At 39.8% G+C, this 18,674-nt stretch overlaps 1 protein-coding gene across 1 annotated transcript in view; it reads right to left on the reverse strand.

Annotated features, from left to right (window-relative positions):
• Window positions 1-15,793: 15,793 nt before the first annotated feature.
• gosr1 (golgi SNAP receptor complex member 1) overlaps window positions 15,794-18,674 on the reverse strand; it is a 31,693-nt gene continuing 28,812 nt past the window's right edge. Inside the window, exon 9 of the mRNA XM_030066925.1 lies at window positions 15,794-17,835. Within this exon, the coding sequence (XP_029922785.1) occupies window positions 17,711-17,835 (125 nt within the window). The 3' untranslated portion in view covers window positions 15,794-17,710. The remainder of the gene's footprint in view (window positions 17,836-18,674) is intronic.

Consider the following 18,674-nt stretch of genomic DNA (forward strand, 5'->3'; position numbering starts at 1 on the left):
CCGGAATCTTGTGGACGATTAAAATGATACCTCAAGATACTTCAGTGCAATGCCATGTAGCTCACCGAAAAGAGAGATGGCCCGTTCAGGGTTGGAGCCGCTTAGGCAGAATTGGTTGGATCTTCCCATACTACCATACTCTTTCCTGGCTTACCATTGCATAATATTCACTGTTTAATCTGCAGATAATTACAACTGCTTTACAACTATTTGAGTTTATGTGTATACATCAGTGGGGACACTTGCCAGCCAATGATTTCTTGCCATTCAGATTGATGCGATTACTGTCCATCTGCTCAGTTTTGTCATTCACTTACAGTGGCAGGATTTTCCAATTAATCTATTGATTTTTTGTTTGTTTGTTTCAAGTACACTGGTATTCTTGCTACTTCACTTGTTGTGGAAATAATATTGTGTTTCAGTCACGGCTGGGGGAAGTTTGAGGGAAGTTGTTCCAGCCATGTCCTATATTTTAAAATCAGGTTTATTGAGGTCCTTTGATAACAACCAATCCTAATGAAAGTTTTTTTTGTATGACACTGTTTGTACCACACCATTTACTGTGTGAACCACTATGTAATCAAGGCAAGAAACTAAATCGAAGTTTTTCTGGAATTTTGCTTTATTTTGATAGCAACAGCGTGACAGGAAAGGCAGGTGAGATAGAGGGGGTGACACGCCGCAAAGGGCTTGAGCTGGAATCGAATCGATCTTTAGGTGGAATCGATTGTAAGGACTTTGCCTTGATATGTGGTACATGCTCCATCAGGGGAGCCACCTGGGTGCCCCCAAAATAAATTTTTAAACGTGAGCAGAACAGACATGATACAACCTGTAATATCACTCCAGCGGTATTACACCAAAGAACATAACATAAAGCAATATCCACGAGACCGCCTGCACCTCACTGAGCTTTAATCTTGAACTCACTGACACTCACAAATCAGAGACGGGGCTGGGGGGTGGGGAGGGGCGGGGGCATGGGTGGAGGGCAATGGAGAGCAAGAATGATTGAGAGAGAAACTAGAGCTGCCCACTAACTCAATAGGAGGCGAGAGAAGTCAATTTAGTTTTTCTGCAGAGGACACATTGCAGCAGTTAGAGAGCGCCAGGGCAGTGATCAGCATCCTCTCTCTGTCCCGAGGATATGGAAAGGGGATACGGGTCTAGCAAAGGAGATCAAAACATCATTCGCTACAAGGGCGGGTGGATGTGAGAGAGACAGCAAATGGCTCTAATGTAGTTCCTATCACTGGATTAGAATGGAATTGAATCAGATAGTGTAGCGGTGTCAGTAAGTGCCAGTGAGTGAGAGCAGGGGATATAACAGAGGATTACTTCGCCCATTGTGAATAAATGTAACAAAACTAATGTTATCGATATCATATAATATAACCCTTAATCTCGCAATGAGCTTTAATATTCTCAAATGAAATGGATTGTTTTTGAAAGTTTGAATGGAAGAAAAGAAAAAGTGGTTCAACTCATATTCAGGTGGAGGCAGGTCATGGGCAACAGTTTGGTCTCCTGAAATATCCAGCAATAAGCGCACTGTGTTCAAGTGCAAATACATACTTAATAAGAAAAGTGAGAGAAGTGAGAGAAATGCATTTCCCAGAGGAGACATAACTAGAAACAGGCAGTAGTCTGAAACAACACAATAACTAAAATCCAATGACTTATATCCAATTCCCAATCATCTGAGAAAGTTTTAAGCAAAAGTTTTATAAATTGCATAATTAACCATAAGGTCACCTTAACCATAAGCAAGTTCTTTTAGTTTTCTAAACTTAATCATTAGCTGGCCTTGTCACATGACAAGAAATTTTTGCATCAGCAGTTTGCTGCTCACAGAAAAAAAAAAACATATTGATAAAGTAATTTTTACTAGGGAAATAAACAAACATGTGTTCTTACATCTGGGACAACAGGATTTTTAGGCCAGGGCATCTCTGTAGCGCCACAATATTTTTGTCACATATTTCACCTTTATCAAACAATTACAGCTCCTGCAATGTGGATACTGCACTTGCCAATATTGCTCCTTCCATAATATTTGAATTAATTGTTCAGCCGCAGTAGGCATATGCATCAAAGATAATAACATAAATACGCTTGTGTATAAATCTTATAAATCAACCTCAACAAAGTAAAATTAAGTAGAATCTGTTCACTCCCCATTTAACAGAGTCAGCGTCTTTCTGCGTTGGCAGATGGTGCATTGCTAACAACAAGACCACCAAATGTTACATCCATCATCATCCAGCAGCACCTCCTGCAGCAGGTTCACCTAAAAGCCAACTTCCAGCTGCCTGCGGAGCTGAGCAGTCACGAATCTGTGACAGATGGTCGGGTGGTGAAGGTTTGTGGCTGGCAAACACTGAAGATGTGGAGTCAATTATGGGGAGTGGAGAGGCAGGGGTAATAGGCTTTTATTGCCCACACCAGCCTATCCCGGTAACAGGAAGGCCAAAGCTGCAGGACCGTTATTGCACGCTCGGCAGATTTGCCTGTGAAATATGGGCTAGCAGGGCTGCTGCTGGATGGATGGCGGCGTGCGTGTGTGTGCGTAGGTAAATGACTTCTTATTAGCAGTCTAATACTGCAGGCATAGAGGGGGAGGACTTCATACTTTAGAAGCCAATTCTTCATATGAAACCTTCGATAAGAGGCCTTGAGGATACATCTACAGGAAGGATAAGTGTAATAGCTCGGATAAAGAATTCAGCATTTACATAATTTGTAACGTTAGTAATTGCTGCTAAAAGACACTGCTAGTAAATTCCACTAATTACATTATCAGATCACAGTGGATGAACTGCTCCTCAAATCATCCTTAAAATGTCATAAAATTGTAATCTGTATATGCCATTGCCCTTTCTGTATTGATGTTATCTACAGTATATCTGTCATAGGGTTGTTGATATTTCAGCCATAGTTAAGTGGCTGGTATGGAACATGATTTTAGTATGGCGAGTCTCATGTTCAGATAAATGCCCTGCTCCGTGTGTGTATTTTCTTCCCTTAGTGGTAAACGCCAGTGTCTTCAAAACTTTCAAATGTTTGGTCTCATCCATCAACTTAGCTGAGCATGTCCCATTCTCCCACTCATACCCCATACAAGGCTTTTTCTGACAAGAATGCAACATTTCAGTAAAAGAAGTCAGCATTTGGGGAATAGTACATGTCCAGTATAATTAGAGATATGGTATGGTCTTATATATCCACATCCATATATCCTTGTATATCCAGTATGGTCTTAAATATCCACCATATATCCGCTTCCAAGTGGGCATGTGTTGTAACCTAACTACTGATTGTCTGCTCTTCATTTTGCCCTCTACGATGAAACCAGATCTTGTGGAATTCTGCCTCATCATTGGTGAGAGTTCAGTGCAGTTTGGGAGCTTTTGCTGGATAAGTCTGGACAGTCAGAGTCAGGTGATTAATGGATGGCAACAAAATGCTTCACAAAGATGAGCAAATGAGGCATCTGTCTCTGACATTTGGCAGGTAGTTGAGGGATATATTGGCTATGCTTCATGCTCTCCACCAGAGGACAATTTACAAGATGGATTTTTTTTCTTGTGACATTTTTGATGATGTTCAAGAAGTAGAGAGCCTGTCAAGCCTACGTGACCACTGGATCAGTTCAAAGCCAATATAAAATATCTAAAATGATATATTTGTAAAAGATATTTTGTTTAATTTCTTAGCATTTATCAAACTTCCATTTAAGGTTCTATTAGAGACTGGGCGCCCCGGTGGCTCACGTGGTAGACCATGTACCAATGTGAGTCTTTACCACAGCAAATAAATGTCCTGGGTTTGAATCAGAGTCCAGGCGTTTTGCTGCATGTCATCCCCTCCCTCACCCCTGCCTCTCATGTCTCTCTCTACTATAATTATCAAATAAAGCGGAAATGGAAAAAAAAAGACTGCTAAGAGTTTCATATGTGATAAATCTATAATCCCTGCGTGTCACCTCTGTCAAAGGTGGAGTAAGACTGAAGTAAGATTCTGCTGGAATCCCAACTGGCTAATATAGAATAGGACACGCTAGATTGACATTAACTATATAATTTCACTTCAGAGGAATCTATTTATAATACACTGAATTTCTTGTTCATAGAACACTTCATAATAATTTTAATAATTCAAAACCTAGTTGTACAGTATGCTTACACTGAAACTCAAGGCCAACAAACAGCTTGCCAACTTTCCTCCAGTCAAGGCTGGGGATATTCTCTCACAAATCCCCAAGAGATTATCTACTCATTTACCTCAAGTCTTCTGAAGTTGCTCATAATACAGTAAGCTGCAAACACTTTTAGCCACTCCTGAACTTGCTAGAGCAGAACCAGATGCAGCTGCAACATTTGAAGTCTCTATCTCCTCAACTGAGCTCTACAGAGCTCTAAGTGAGCCCTGCAAAAATATAGAAAAGAAGATATAGTATCTGCAGGGATGGATATGGGCTTCTTCTTGAGATTTATCTGTCTATCATTTGGGAAGCTGATCTGCTGGACATGTTTAATACATAGATAAAAAAAAAAAAAATGGGACACTACTCGATTAATGTAAACACTACTATTACTTCTCAATTACTGAAAAGGGCAAGGGCCCCTTGAGCAGTGGGTTTCTCTCCTCAACACCAAAATGAAACGGTATGCCAATGTCCTTGCCACTTGATGAGAATTATAATAAGATCTCTCATTCATCAAGACCAGACAAGGTTTATAAAATCCTGATTGGTATCCAGTAGTGTTCGTCGTTATCTTCATATTGCTGACTCTGCTGAAGATCCAGATACCTCCTGTGCTGGTCTCTCGCTTTGGGCTGCAGAGGCCTTTGATCGTGAAGAGTGGCACTCCTTGTGGTCAGCTCTGGACAGTATGGGCTTCAGTGTGGGATTTATTGATCTGATTAAGGTGCTCTGTACTAACTCTAGTGCTGCTGTCTCAACCAGTGGTTTGTACTCTGCTTGCTTACCATGGTTAAAGGATCCAGACAAAGGTGCCCCTTAACTCCATTCCTTCTTCCATTTTGTTGGGGGTTAGTGGGGAGATGGGTGAGTGGCAGGAGACATATCGGCAGGAAGGCGCATGTGTATGCATTTTTGGGGATAGGTTTGCCGGATAGGTTTGGTAATCACTCCCTTTGGTAATCACTCCCTTTCTCTTCTCAAATTACAGGCTTAGCTGTCAGGATACATGCTACTGGATTGGAGATTAACTCATTTTTGGATCTATAATGCAACTAGCCTCATTATCTACATAAGCCCACCGAAGATAGTGAGTCATTGATTACAGTTGGGCTGCTTGAAATTCAGAGGAAACCACAATGGTCTCAGTTCGCAACTGTGATCTGATTCTGTGCAAAGAAATGAAAGGTGAAAGTGGAAGCAGCAGACTCACTGAACTCATGCATTACAGTTCAATGCATGCCCATGTTTGAAAATGATGATGTTTATTGAATATTTTATTGAATTGTAATTTGAATGGTGTTTCCAGTTACAAGTTGAATGAGATGTGAATACAATGAAAATCTATGGGTTGCAGCAGCTAGAAAGAAAGCAGTGCCATCACGGGCCCAGCAGCTCATCTGACTACACTGAGTGGTTTGCAAATTTAATGGAGATTCTAGGGTTAAAAAAAAAAAAAAGACTGAATTTTAAATCCAATAGAAGCGTACAGTATGGACGGAGTGCTAGAAACACAGTATAATTTATATTGTAACTCTTGACATCCACAGTGATATAAAATTGAAACAGATTCCAGTTTGAAGTTTATATAACGCTCCATAGAATTAAACTGAAGAAAATGAGGTCTTCACAAGTAGAAACAAAGTGAAATGGACAGAGAAACGAATTTGATATTTTATAGGAAACAATGGACATAAATGTTTAACAATTTTGGTCAAATAATTAAATAATTCATTATTTCAATCACACACACATAAATACACACCCGTCCCTTTTACAGTGTGTACAGTGTGTCTCCCCACCGGGCTGCTCCTTCCTCTCCATTATTAATGGCAGCGAGCCGGAGAGAAAGAAAGCACTTACTGACTTACTAATCCCCCACCCCCGTCTCCTGAGCTGAAGTGGGAACAACCACATGAACTACGAGATGTGTGTGTGTGTGTGTGTGTGTGTGTGTGTGTGTGTGAATGGCTGAGGTGTACGCTGGCTCACACTGAACATGGGACAAGACATTTTCATTGCAACAGGGCAGAATCTCCCATTCAGAAAACAAATATGACCAGGTTCACCTTTCCCTGTGAATCAATACAGACATTACTCAACCCAAGTGAAGGGTCCCTCCCACCAACCACAGACACACACACACACACATACACACATCGCATATCCCTCATAGTCCCTGAAGCATGCCAGACAAGGATATATACATAAAACAGGGATGTGCATGTACACTCGTATCTTTACTGGTCTTACTTGTGGGGTTGCAATTGATGGATGGAAAATATGAAAGAATTCATTAAAGGATTTTTTTTTTTTTTTAATTTTGCACTAAGCAGGAAGCAGGTGCAGGCTAACAAGGCTGGGTTTTTGAAAGGGGCTTCCATTGATTTAAGGTGCTGATGTGGCTTTACTCTGTGATATGAGTCCAGATCAATATGGGCTCAACTCCACTGGGACTGTGTTTGTACCAGAGCCTCACATTGCAGCACTCCAAGTGAGAAGTGTGTGTGTGTGTGTGTGTGTGTGTGTGTGTGTGTGTGTGTGCGTGCGTGCGTGCGTGTGTGTGTGTGTGTGTGTATGTGTGTGGGCCAGACTGTTTGCTATTACGTCGACAAGATCTCTTATATCTGACGGACATTCAAGCAATTTCTTCTGAGCTACTTCTGACACTTGGACACATCACAGTGTTGAACCCAATCCTGAGTCCAAATTTTTGAATGTCCTCATTATAAGAGTAGGCTGAGTATGAACACAAACAAGTGAAACACACAGTTCAGTGACAGTTCAGGTGTCACTTTGAAGCTTTCATGAATGGGATGAGAGCAGGTGGAGGTAACTGTGTATGAGATGTATTGTCTCCAACTCAAAGAAAATGAAAATTTCACGCTCAATATTAAGAGAATTAGAATGAAACTAAATGCATTTATTGTTTATTTGAAAGAAGCTTATCCATCATGCCCAAGTGCACTGTGGGATCTCATCATACTGCAGACAGCCTGGAGACAAAGAGGCTCATGGGAGTGAGAGCGTGAAGTAACTAGTGGGGCAATAGAGGGAGAGGGGAAGGGGAGGGGGCATTAGGAGAGGGGGGGCTTCGCTCTCACTTTCTCTCTGCAGTGTAATTGTATCCTCTACTGAGGCAGCCCTCGCTCCTCGTACCTGATAGTGGCAGAATGAGGTATGAAGGCACATGCACGCATGCACAAACACACACCTAATGTATTTCCTGAAAAGAGGCGAATGATAAGGCTTAAAGAATAATTTTATTGGACAGATAAGGGCTCATCCAATCAACAGCTCTGCAGCTAATTTCCCTAAAATGTCTTTTCATGTAATGGCTACAGAGTTACCCAAATGATCTCAATCTGACTCTGCACGATTTCATTTTGTATCATGAATAAACATATTTGGGTGTTAATATGATAAAAATTTACAACACATTCTTTCTTAGCAAACGAATAAATGAGGAACGCAGAGGCAAGTTTAATTAATGTCCATTAACGTCCATAGTAGGAGAGGGAGTTTGCTAAAAATGTGTGGTAGCTGTTATCCATTGTGAGGATATTGTTGAGCCCCTTGTTTTGGATTTCGTTTCTGAGACTCTTTAGACTCTTTAATAGTTTTTCAAATTTTTATTTGAAAAACTATACATACATATGTGTGTTTGTGTATGTATATATATATATACACACACACACACACACACACACATATATGTATGTATATGTATATATATGTATATATGTGTGTGTGTGTGTGTGTGTGTGTGTGTATAGATATAGATATAGATATTGTTTTTGATCAACTATTCAAGTGTTGGATCTTTTTTCCACTGAGAAAAAAGATCCTTTTCCACTTAGTGGTTATACATCCCCTTAACTAATTTAAGTCTTGGGTCCAAGAGTATATTAACTTTCATAACACTTCGTAATAACATCTAGAACTGCCGTCCAGTATATCTCTAGTTAATCCAATTCAGTTCAAAGTCATTCATCGGGTATAATTCACTCCTGAAAGGATGTACAGAATGAATAATGATTGCTCAATGTACTGTCTGCAGTTTGAACCGGAACCTTGTTACATACATTTTGGTTCCTTGTAATGAAAACTCACACACCAACAGCTTTGATGCTTTCCTCCTTATCATGAAACAGCAGAAACTGGAATTCACCTGACATCATGATGAATTATCACATTCATCTTGCATTTCCTGGTGTATCCAGTGTTTCTGTACCACTGCAACCACTGATACTTGTTTTCGCTGAGGGAAGTGGAATTCTGTAATGTATAACATATGGTGCTAAGGTCGGATGAGCTGTGCATTTTATGTGTGTGTGTATTCGCATGTTTGTTGTATGTGTGTAACAGTATAATTTTCAGGCCACCCTTTCAGTGTTACACGCAAAACAAGGGTAATGGGAGGATGGCGACATCACCCTTATGTGATTTGGGCGCTGCAAATGCCCAAATCACAGTGCACAAGGTCTGGGAATTCCCATCCATCATGCCTCTCTCTCTCTCTCTCTCTCTCTCTCCCTCTCTCTCTCACACACACATCATCCTGTCTCCCGTGTGCAGCAGATATAAAGCAATATACATACAGCATTAAGTTGAAATACAACCCCTTCACATTGCTGCATTGATGTACTCAATCCAACAGGATATGCAAGTCACATCCTTCAATCAATCCCATATTGCCGTTCTCAAATAGATGCCACGCTGCTGACAGCTGAGAATAAATGAATGTTTACCAAATTTATACTGCACCCTCTGTGACACCATGGTAACCACAGGAGGTGGTCTACAAGTCGACACTAGGACTCATTTCCCCTCTAACACGGCGTCACTGTCAGTGGATCAGCACTTGATGTATTTGTTTCAAAGTCAAAGTCATGCTTGACATTTCAAATAAGGTGGTCCACTTAAAACTGTCAGCTCCCCAGTCATCCCTATATCTCCATAATGTTTACTATCGAGGATTTGATTCTTACTCTAGCATTCTACTCAGTGCAAGTCACCTTCATTAAGCATACTTATGTAAAGTGTAAATATAAATGTCACAACTATGTACAGACTGAACTGGAGAAGATGGGAATGGTGAGAACACCCAGGGGGTTTATGGGGACTCTGGTTCCAGTATGTATTTGGTTTAGTTTTATTAGCTGTACCATAAAATTCATGTGTTAATTACCACAATGTTATGGTTCAAAGCCATGGATTTCAACTCCCAGCTGTCTGCAGCCGGAATGCCACGCTACCAGATGAACAGGAGCATCTGTTTATTACCTAAGGCCCTGTGCTTAATGGGGCAGGTGTATTCCTGGTTGATGCTTCCAGTCCAGGATTCAAAGAGGGGACATTGAGAACATGGCACTGCTGCTTCAGTATTAACAGCTGTAAATCACTCAGGCCATAAAAACATTAGTGTGGCTGTGTGTCCCCTCAGGCAGTATCAAAACATCAAAAAATATCCATAAGCCATTACCGTATGTTCTAAATAATGAGTAAATAGTGAGTTAATAGTCATGTCATAATGTTTCCGCAGATCATCAGGTAATGATTTATTAAAACAGATGCTGACCATGACATCACTTTTAGACAGTAGCCACTAGGAAAAAAAAATAGTCAGTACTTTGACCCACTGTAGTCATTAACACATGGATTCACACTATAAATTAATACTAGATGTCAGTTAATCCTTGAAATTAATCCTTGATGGCAGACTTAATAAACAGTGATTCATATATGACTGGGTTAATAAGATAGGCTCTATTAGTTGCTGATGCAGTAAACATTAATGCATGGCTTAGTTCTTCATGAGTCATATATTTGCTCATGATGATCTGTGTATTAGTTAAGCACTGATGAATGCATATTAGTGCACTGTTAGTTCAAAGTGTTACCGTTACATGCAAGTTTGTGCTGGCATCTTCCCCTGTTGTGTGTTTCTTATAACCCAAAATATCCAAATGCACTGGACAGGATAATTAACCCATTTCATTTGAGGCACTCGAACTCTGGCCTCATTCTAGCTGTGTGTGGCACTGGCTTGTCGGAGCTTACGCTGATACACACTACCGGACTTCAGGCCCAGTTTAGCTGCCCCAAGCAAGTTTTTAAGATCTAACATAACCCCCATGTCAGAGTGAACTATTGACATGTTTAAAAAAAAAAAAAAAAACTCTGTTCCTAACACTTTGTCATCCCAATAAAAGATGCTGCTTGATGATTACAGATGATGTCAATATCGATGACAGTCGCAGGAAACACAATTAAATTACTTTTAAAGACACTCGCACTGAACAAACATATCAATCACTGAGCTAGTTTTCACTTTTTCTATTTATCTAAGTTTTATTGGTGGTGACAGTCTTGTTCAGTCTTTTAATTGTACTGATCTTTTGCTACAACTCTTCATTAATTACTGCTGTTTGCTTTTCTGTTTCTGTTGGATCGTGTTATATCCAAAATCCTCCAGCTGCTTTGCAGTGTTCAAGCGGTATGGCAGTGTGTGTATTTGTTTGGATAACTGTTGAGAAACCCTGCTGTTAATTCCCTTTTCTTGAGAAACATCTGAATACCTTCCAGCTTGATGATGCTGAAGATAAATATGTTAATGATATCCATTTTGTTTTTTACTCACAAGAGAAAATATCTGGATGCTGCACTGATTATGGAACACATTTTTTGATTGAGCTGTTTGCAATGTCTGTCAGCACAGAGGACCAGGTATTGTAGCAAAAATATGAATTTAAACAATTCTGTAGTTGCATCTCTTGATATTAGACTCTATAAGTGTCTTTCAAATGCCAAAAGTTTAATATAAATATAGATTCAAGGGCAAATTAGGACCTAATTCTTAACAGTGCACACTGCATCTGATGTACTGTATCTATGCTCTGCACCACAGCTTAACTTGATCACTAACAGGATCCTTGTGGTGGCAGTCAGTCAGCGTCTGTGTCTGTGTCTTTTTTCCAGTCCAGAAACAGTCTTCAGGCAGGGGACGTGGACGGGGCCAGAAGGCTGGGACGCCTGGCTCGCCTGCTCAGTATCGTGTGCATAGTCCTGGGTGTGGTCATCATCATAGTCTACATCTGCTTTTCAGGTACACAAATACAAACACAAGTTGTGCTTGTTCACTGGGCCTCAGTGCTTTTTTTTTTTGTTTGTGATTACTACAAAAGATCTTACATTTATTTACACATCACTTACCCTAAAAGAGGCCAAATATCAGCATGTGTTGTACTTGAAATATGTTTTGTTTACAGTATAGCTAATAAATATGTAAAGGATAACATCGTAGAGTGATGAATGCCTGCATGTGCATGCTCGGAGACGCTCACGGGGTTTGAACAAGTGTACAACAACAAAAAATGTACTGCATTACGATTACAGGGTGATATATGATACCATCACAGCAGCATGAGATGTGTGTGCCCCAGTGTCCCAACTCAGCAAATTTCTGTGTGCGAATGAGGGTGTGTGTGTGTGTGTGTGTGTGTGCATGTGCAGATTGATTTAGCACTGCAGTGACTGTAGTGGGCTGTCAGGGTGGCACTGACCGTTGCCCTGCTAAAGGCACTCCGGTCAAAACACCGGAGGAAGGGACTTGGTTAGAAGTTTAACTCTGTGCCTCTTTCTTGACACCCCACCCCTCCTCCCTTCTCTCTTTTACAGTGACCTAGTGACCTGGATTTAAAAAAAAAAAAAAAAAAAGAGCCGTGAAAGCCACACCATGGATGCAACAAGAAGAAAACAACAGATTTGTCCATTCCACAAAAGAGATGAATAAATAAAAATAAACAACTAAATAGAAATCCTAATCCTATACCATATTCTAACTAAATGAAGACCACCCTCGGAAAGCGAAAAAAAACCCAAACAAACAAAAAAAAAAAAAAAAAATAGACAGCTCATGAGAGGAGTAGGTATTGTAGCAAATAAACCAACGAAACAAAAAAGATCCAGAGATGCATGCAGTAGAATCCAGTTAACATTTGCTTGACAAAAATAGAGAGAAAAAAAACACTTGCTATAAAATAGTTCAGGGAAAAGAGGGAAAAAAGAAAATGGGGATTTGTATTTGCTTAGGACTCTCAAATGTCTTTGGAACATGGACTTCTTAACAAGAAGATGATCTACGAGGAGTGAATAAAGATGAGGAAAAGGAAACCAGAGCGAGACTTTTTCTCTGTCAGGAATGGGTGACTTAACAAAAAAAAAAAAAAAAACGGACTCTGGCTTTGGACTCACAACTGTGGACAGCTGCATTTAAACTTCATGTATTCCTTGTTGAAAATCTTGCATATACAGCTACAGATATATTTGAAACATGAATATATGGATATATATAAATAAATATATATATATATATATATAGATAGATAGATGTACATTTTCTAAAATGTTTGTATGCTGAGTGGTGCTGGGTTTGTTAAGACTGTCACAAAGGCTGCTTCGTCAGCACTGGATATTCAGAGGAAATTCCAAGGGTTTGTGAAGGGGACAGGGAACACATTTTTGAATTTGTGTAATTTATAACTTTTTTTGGTTTGTTTGTTTGTTTGTTTGTTTTGACTTAAAAAAAAAAAAAAAAAAAAAAAAAACTGAGACCAAGTGCATGCCTGAATGTGGATAACCAAAAGTTTCCATTTGGTTTGAGTGTCATTAATTTTCCTACTGAGAAGCCAGAGAGGTTAACGGTGAGCACATGGAGGAGCGATTTGTGTATACAGTGAGAGTCCAGCCCCTGGCCAATGAGTATGTGGACTCTGATCTAACCCTCTCATACCTTCCTTTACCTTTCCCATATCTCTGGAGCACTGGCTTGCTTTGGGAGGTGTCCAACTGTAATGCTGCGCATGCCCACCCCCACTTCCAGCCTTAAATCCCTCCTATTCCCTTCAACTTCCTCTCATTCCTCCCATCAAACCCAACTTTCACCCGACACCCTCCTAAACTCCATTTTACACCCCAGCTCTTGCTACCCTTTCTGCACCTCCCTTGATATCCTTACATTATAATACCTAGACTGTTATATGTCATTGTTTCACTGAATGCCCTCTCCGCCCCTTGTATGGGTATGACATGTATTTATATGGAGAAATATATATGCAATATGTAGGCATGCTATGGGCCAAACAGGCCTACACACAGACATTTATTTTTTGTAATGTTGCTGCAATGATCCTCATATTCAAAGGAATATTACTTTTGAGTTTGACTGAGTAACTGGCATAATTTAAAGCATATTTCTTTCCAATTAAAGCACGATAGATTGTATTTGTCACATTGAGAAAAGTCACTGTATTATGTCCCTTGTAGCACCACAGGGCTGTTCTATTGACACAGTACAGGCTTATACTCCTAATATAAGTTAAGTCATTGAAAGACCATTGTAGCAATATTTTCAAGCCACAGCTTTTTTAGGTATACATGCAAATTTTTTTTGAAAACTTGTGTGATTGAAATCAGGACTTAAAAATTTAGACCAATATTCATATTAATTCCCCTAAAAATGAAACACTTTGATCAGTGACAGTATTTCATGAAGTTCCAACTGTTATTTTGGTAAGGGCTCATATGTGTCGAGTAGTGTAACAGGGAGAAACACCAGCTAATTAAAACCTAATGACAGATTATGTTTATCAGACTTCAAAATTGAGGTTGTTACACAGATGAATGAAACTATGCAGCCTACTCCTGGGAGATTAGATGGCTTGACTGGCTCTAGTAAGTTCTAAAATGAAAATCAATGTAAGGCTGAAGAACAGCCACGATCTGTCACATATTATCATAATACAGCACAATGTTGTGTGCAGGATAGCTTTTTCTCAGATCCATTATAAGGCTTTTACCACCTTGGTGAAAGTATGCAAATTGCAATTGTACATAAAGGTCGTATAGATAAATCTTTATCCAAGCAAAGGCAGCAAAATCCAAAGATTTTTCACAATGTTTACTACCAGACTAATTAAAATATCACATTTCATTATCACTGAAATGGTAATGTCATTTCTATCGATAACCAAAGCCCAGGTTAATTGTCCTTACAGAATCCATCTTTTTTACAAATCATACTGTACTGCTTGAGTGTTGTTGTTTGGATCACATTTCCATCTCTGAAACTGGTGGTCCAGAGCAACTTGCCTAACTTAAGCACTATGCTGTCAGTAAAACAGTTCAAACTTTCAATTAACTCCTGATTTTTACTGTAAAATTTTCTTTTACAAAATATGTATTTGCCATCATCTCTGTCGTGTACATTTTTGCATGTCTGGAATAAATGTTACCATGCATGGTCCACGTCTTGCCTTTTGATGATATCTGAAAAATCATGTTGACAGCAATTTTTTTTTTGCCAGGATAACGGCAGACTGCCCACTCATCGTCAACCGATAAAGTACACTGACGGGCAGGAGAAGAGGGAGATCATTAGAGCTCATTAAAAAGCACAATGTACCTGACACATCTGCATGAAGCAGATCCTGGCACACACTTGTGCCATAGAGCACACAAGCACACACACACCTCAATTCTCCATGCTCTTGGCAAACACGATTACAAATAATTCATTCTCTAGAAACGTGTGTATAACAATGCACAAGACATCTAGTTATTTTGTATTTGATGCAATGGTGCAGCCATAAAACATTGGTGCTGTCTTGGGTTTGAATATTTCATTAAGTATAAGCGTGATGTAGCTTCAGTGAAGCGTGGCAACCGACAGATCCAGAATATGCATGTGACACTGTTATATAATATAAAAAAATGTTTTGTTCTAACTTTGAAGCTACTTAAGGGGAAATTTAACATGAACTCATAGTTTAAACAACTCAAAAGCCCCATCATTAACAATATATGGCTGGAAGTGATAGAAGCATTCATTTCAGCAGAGGAGTGGTGTATCCTTGCATGACTGATGTCAAAATACGGCTTTAAATAGGATTTGCTTCTCTTCTCCTTTCAGACTTTGACACCACTGAGCGCCAGTTTGTATACAAAAGACATTTTGTGTTTGGCAGAAGTTACCACAACCTATCCTGGTGAGAGTATCTAGTGCTTAGTTCTGCTGGTGGTTGTCAGCCTGGTTGACAGCGGCTGAAATATTCAGGAGCTTAACGCACCAGCACCTCTGTAGTTACATCTACTGACAGGGTGGGAGACCTCTGTGCCAAACATAGACTTTCACACAGGGTTTCCCTTTGAAAGGAACACAGGTATTAGAGAAAGATGGTAGTGAGCAGCTAGACCGCTCCAAAGGGAACTAATGGGACTAATGACACAATTCTTAAAGAAGTATCCCAACAGTAATTATGCTACTTTCTATATGTAATGTTTAAGTCCCGAGTGACCAGACTATCAGTCACTGAATGTTAAGTGGTGCTGCAGTGGGAGACAAGGTGCTGACACAGGAGTAGACAGAAGAGTGGGGCCATCAGGACAATGACTGCTTCCTGTAGAGCCTTGGGGGATTCAAGTGACTCCCTAAGGCTGTGCTCAACACACCTGACTACTTGTCTTTTCTTTTCAAGTACAAAGATGGCACAAAAAGGTTTAATCAATCCTCATGTCTCCACACAAACAATGGGTTCAAACTGATATCCTTTAATGTACATAAACACATTTTAAAGACTAGACGTCTGGAACGATCATTTGGGCAGCTAACCTTTTTGTCAGTCCATCATCTTCAGTCAGCTGCATTTAACAAAAAATGTCTTTCCTCAACAGCGTGGGATGTGTTCATAAATCTTGTTCTATGATTTTAAAAACTTAAAACAAAATAAAAGAAGCACTTGGGTTCCACTGGAACACAAGATTACATCATATTAGGTTTTCAGGAAGGGTAAAATGACAGACATGGCAAAAGAAGATGAAGATGCATGCAGCAAACAGTCGCACATTCCCTAAAGAGAAAAAAAAAATCAGACAATAATGACAGGGCAACAGGGCCTTATTGGAGCGCAGAATTTAAATCAAGAAACTCCTGATTCCCTAAAAAAATACCTGGTCATCATGGAAAGACAGTTTACAGGAAACCGCAGTGTGCCAAGTTTCCTCTACTTCCAGTCTTTGTGAGCGAGTAATCAAATCAGAGGGAATGAGGACAATGAACCAAATTTATCCCCTTAAGTCAACTGAAGTGAGGCTTTTTATTTTAAGATTTTGATTCCATTTGTGTGACAGCCTCAAGCTGTGAGACTCAAACTCATTGATGTTTCTCACAGTGCTGCCCTGCCTTCTCAGTTGTACAGCCCCATCAAGAAACTTTAATGATGTGACTCTCTAACCTTTTTTGGAATTGCTCCCATCTTGGATGAACATTTGAGTCTCCGCCTTCAGATGCACCTGCTTTAGATAGTTTGTAACAAAGTGTGATACAGAGGTCTGGAGGGGCATGACTGAAAATGTGCCCAATGGTTGTGGTCAGTGCTACAAACTGCTCATGTGCATCAGAGTAGTGTTATGTCTAAAATAATCCACGCAGGACTTGTCATCTAGAGAAAAATGACTGCCGTAAGCAAACTGTAGTTCCATCCTTACAAGGCATCTGTATCTGTTGCTGGGAAGTGCTCTACCTTACAGCTCTTGTAGGTTTCAAGAAGATTGATTAAAATTGTACTTCATGTTGTGTAACTTGCATGTTTGTTGTTAAATGTGACAGGGAAAATGAGTTATTAAAAATGGGGGGAAGGATGCAAACTAGCTGAGCGGCTTTGCTATTAAGTAATCCAAGAGCTCTGAGGGGCACAGCTGGCAAAGTCTTTATCGCACATCATTCCTCATGTTTCGATGTTTTCCTGTCTGTCACTACTATCGATTATCAAATACACGCAAAAAATTAAAAGAAAAATTTGCCCTGCAATTGTGCATTACTCTTTGATACGGTACAACAACTCTTGCGGTTACCACATCTTCATTAAGTCATTCTTCATTGTCCATCCGAAATTAGAAGGCCCAGTACACATTTCAGTTCAATCATATATTTTGAAAAATAAAATGTTGAGCATCTAGTTGTGTCATACTTTTTGTACATACTGAATATGAATAATTTATTTATGCACATTTTACAGCCCATAATGACCTATCCAACCCACTTCATCACTTAAAAAGGACCGTTTAAAAATCTCTTCACCTCAGAAAACATTATCTTGCGTCAGAGCCACAGCCCGGTCAGACTGTCCTCCACAGTCTTTCTCCAAGGGAATTATCAATATAATTCTTTGAAATCTAGTCCTATTAGTAATTTTGGTCTCCAATCCCTCATTGGCAGAACAGCAACCAACCACCAGCTTTCCATCTGTCCCACTGCTAAATACAAATCCAGTAGTTCATGTTGGCTGACATTGGTCCTGTCCTAGGACTGGACCAACCAAATGTCCTTCTGCTTAGAAGCCTCCAGGGTCCTCCAATCACTGAGCTTTGTCTCCTGGGGGTTCCCATGCTACAAGGAGCAGAACAATCCGTCTCCTGTGTAAAGCTTTTGGTCTTTAGGCCTGTTTATCAGTGAAAAGCATAGAGCAGCAGGAGAATGGTACAGATGCCAATGACTCCGCCAAGGATGAGTGAGTCCCGTCTCTTCCGCAGGTTGATTCGCTGGATCAGGTTGTTGATGGCTGGAAAACGGTCTGGGAGAGGAAACAGTTAGGGAAGATCGAGGAAGTTTCAAGTTGGATTGGTTTCAATCCCACAATCAGAATTAAGTTTAACCTCTATAGATAAAGAGTTGATTTATACACCTGAGTAGCGTCTTTACTGACTACACTGTTTCAGTGCTACACTCTTCATCAGGTCATCTTTACAGAAGCCATCATATATTGCATTTCTGTAACAATCTATTCTCCATATATTAATAATAATTTGATTATTTTCTATAGTACTTCCTTTTCAAGGCCCTGGCAACAGGTTACAGTAGCCCAAGGGGTCGGTTTGCAAAGAGTTTCCCAAGTTCAACAAAGTTAACAAAAGTGAAAAGTGCATTCATCAACCAGGCCTCTGGGTGTGGCTTGTCCAGCAGCAACATGGGCTGTTTGTTTTGTCTCTGGCTTGCACTCTGATAGGGAGGGTTTTCTGGTTACATTGGCTTGGCATTAACTAAAGTCTGTTCAGTTTGTGTAGTTTTTACAGACTTGATTAGGTTATTTTTAGTTTTTGACTTACAATATTTTTTTTTTTTATCTGAGATGTATGATTAGCAATTATAATATGGTCTCATCCATGTTGGTTTGCAGTCTTATCGAATAGTTTATTAGCAGCGCTTAATTGCTTCAGCTAGAATTGAGACATTGGATGGAGACTGGAAGTTATTTGTTTGGAGTATATGGGTAAAGTATGATGGGATAGAACACAGAAGACCTAGAAAGATGTTATCACTGGCTGACTCAACTAGACTTTGGGCAAAATTATTAAAAAAAAAAAAAAAAAAAAAAAAAGCCCACTATACACCAAAAGTATCTGCTGACATTGT

Source organism: Myripristis murdjan, chromosome 13 (genome assembly GCF_902150065.1).
Source record: "Myripristis murdjan chromosome 13, fMyrMur1.1, whole genome shotgun sequence".
Classification (NCBI taxonomy): domain Eukaryota; kingdom Metazoa; phylum Chordata; class Actinopteri; order Holocentriformes; family Holocentridae; genus Myripristis; species Myripristis murdjan.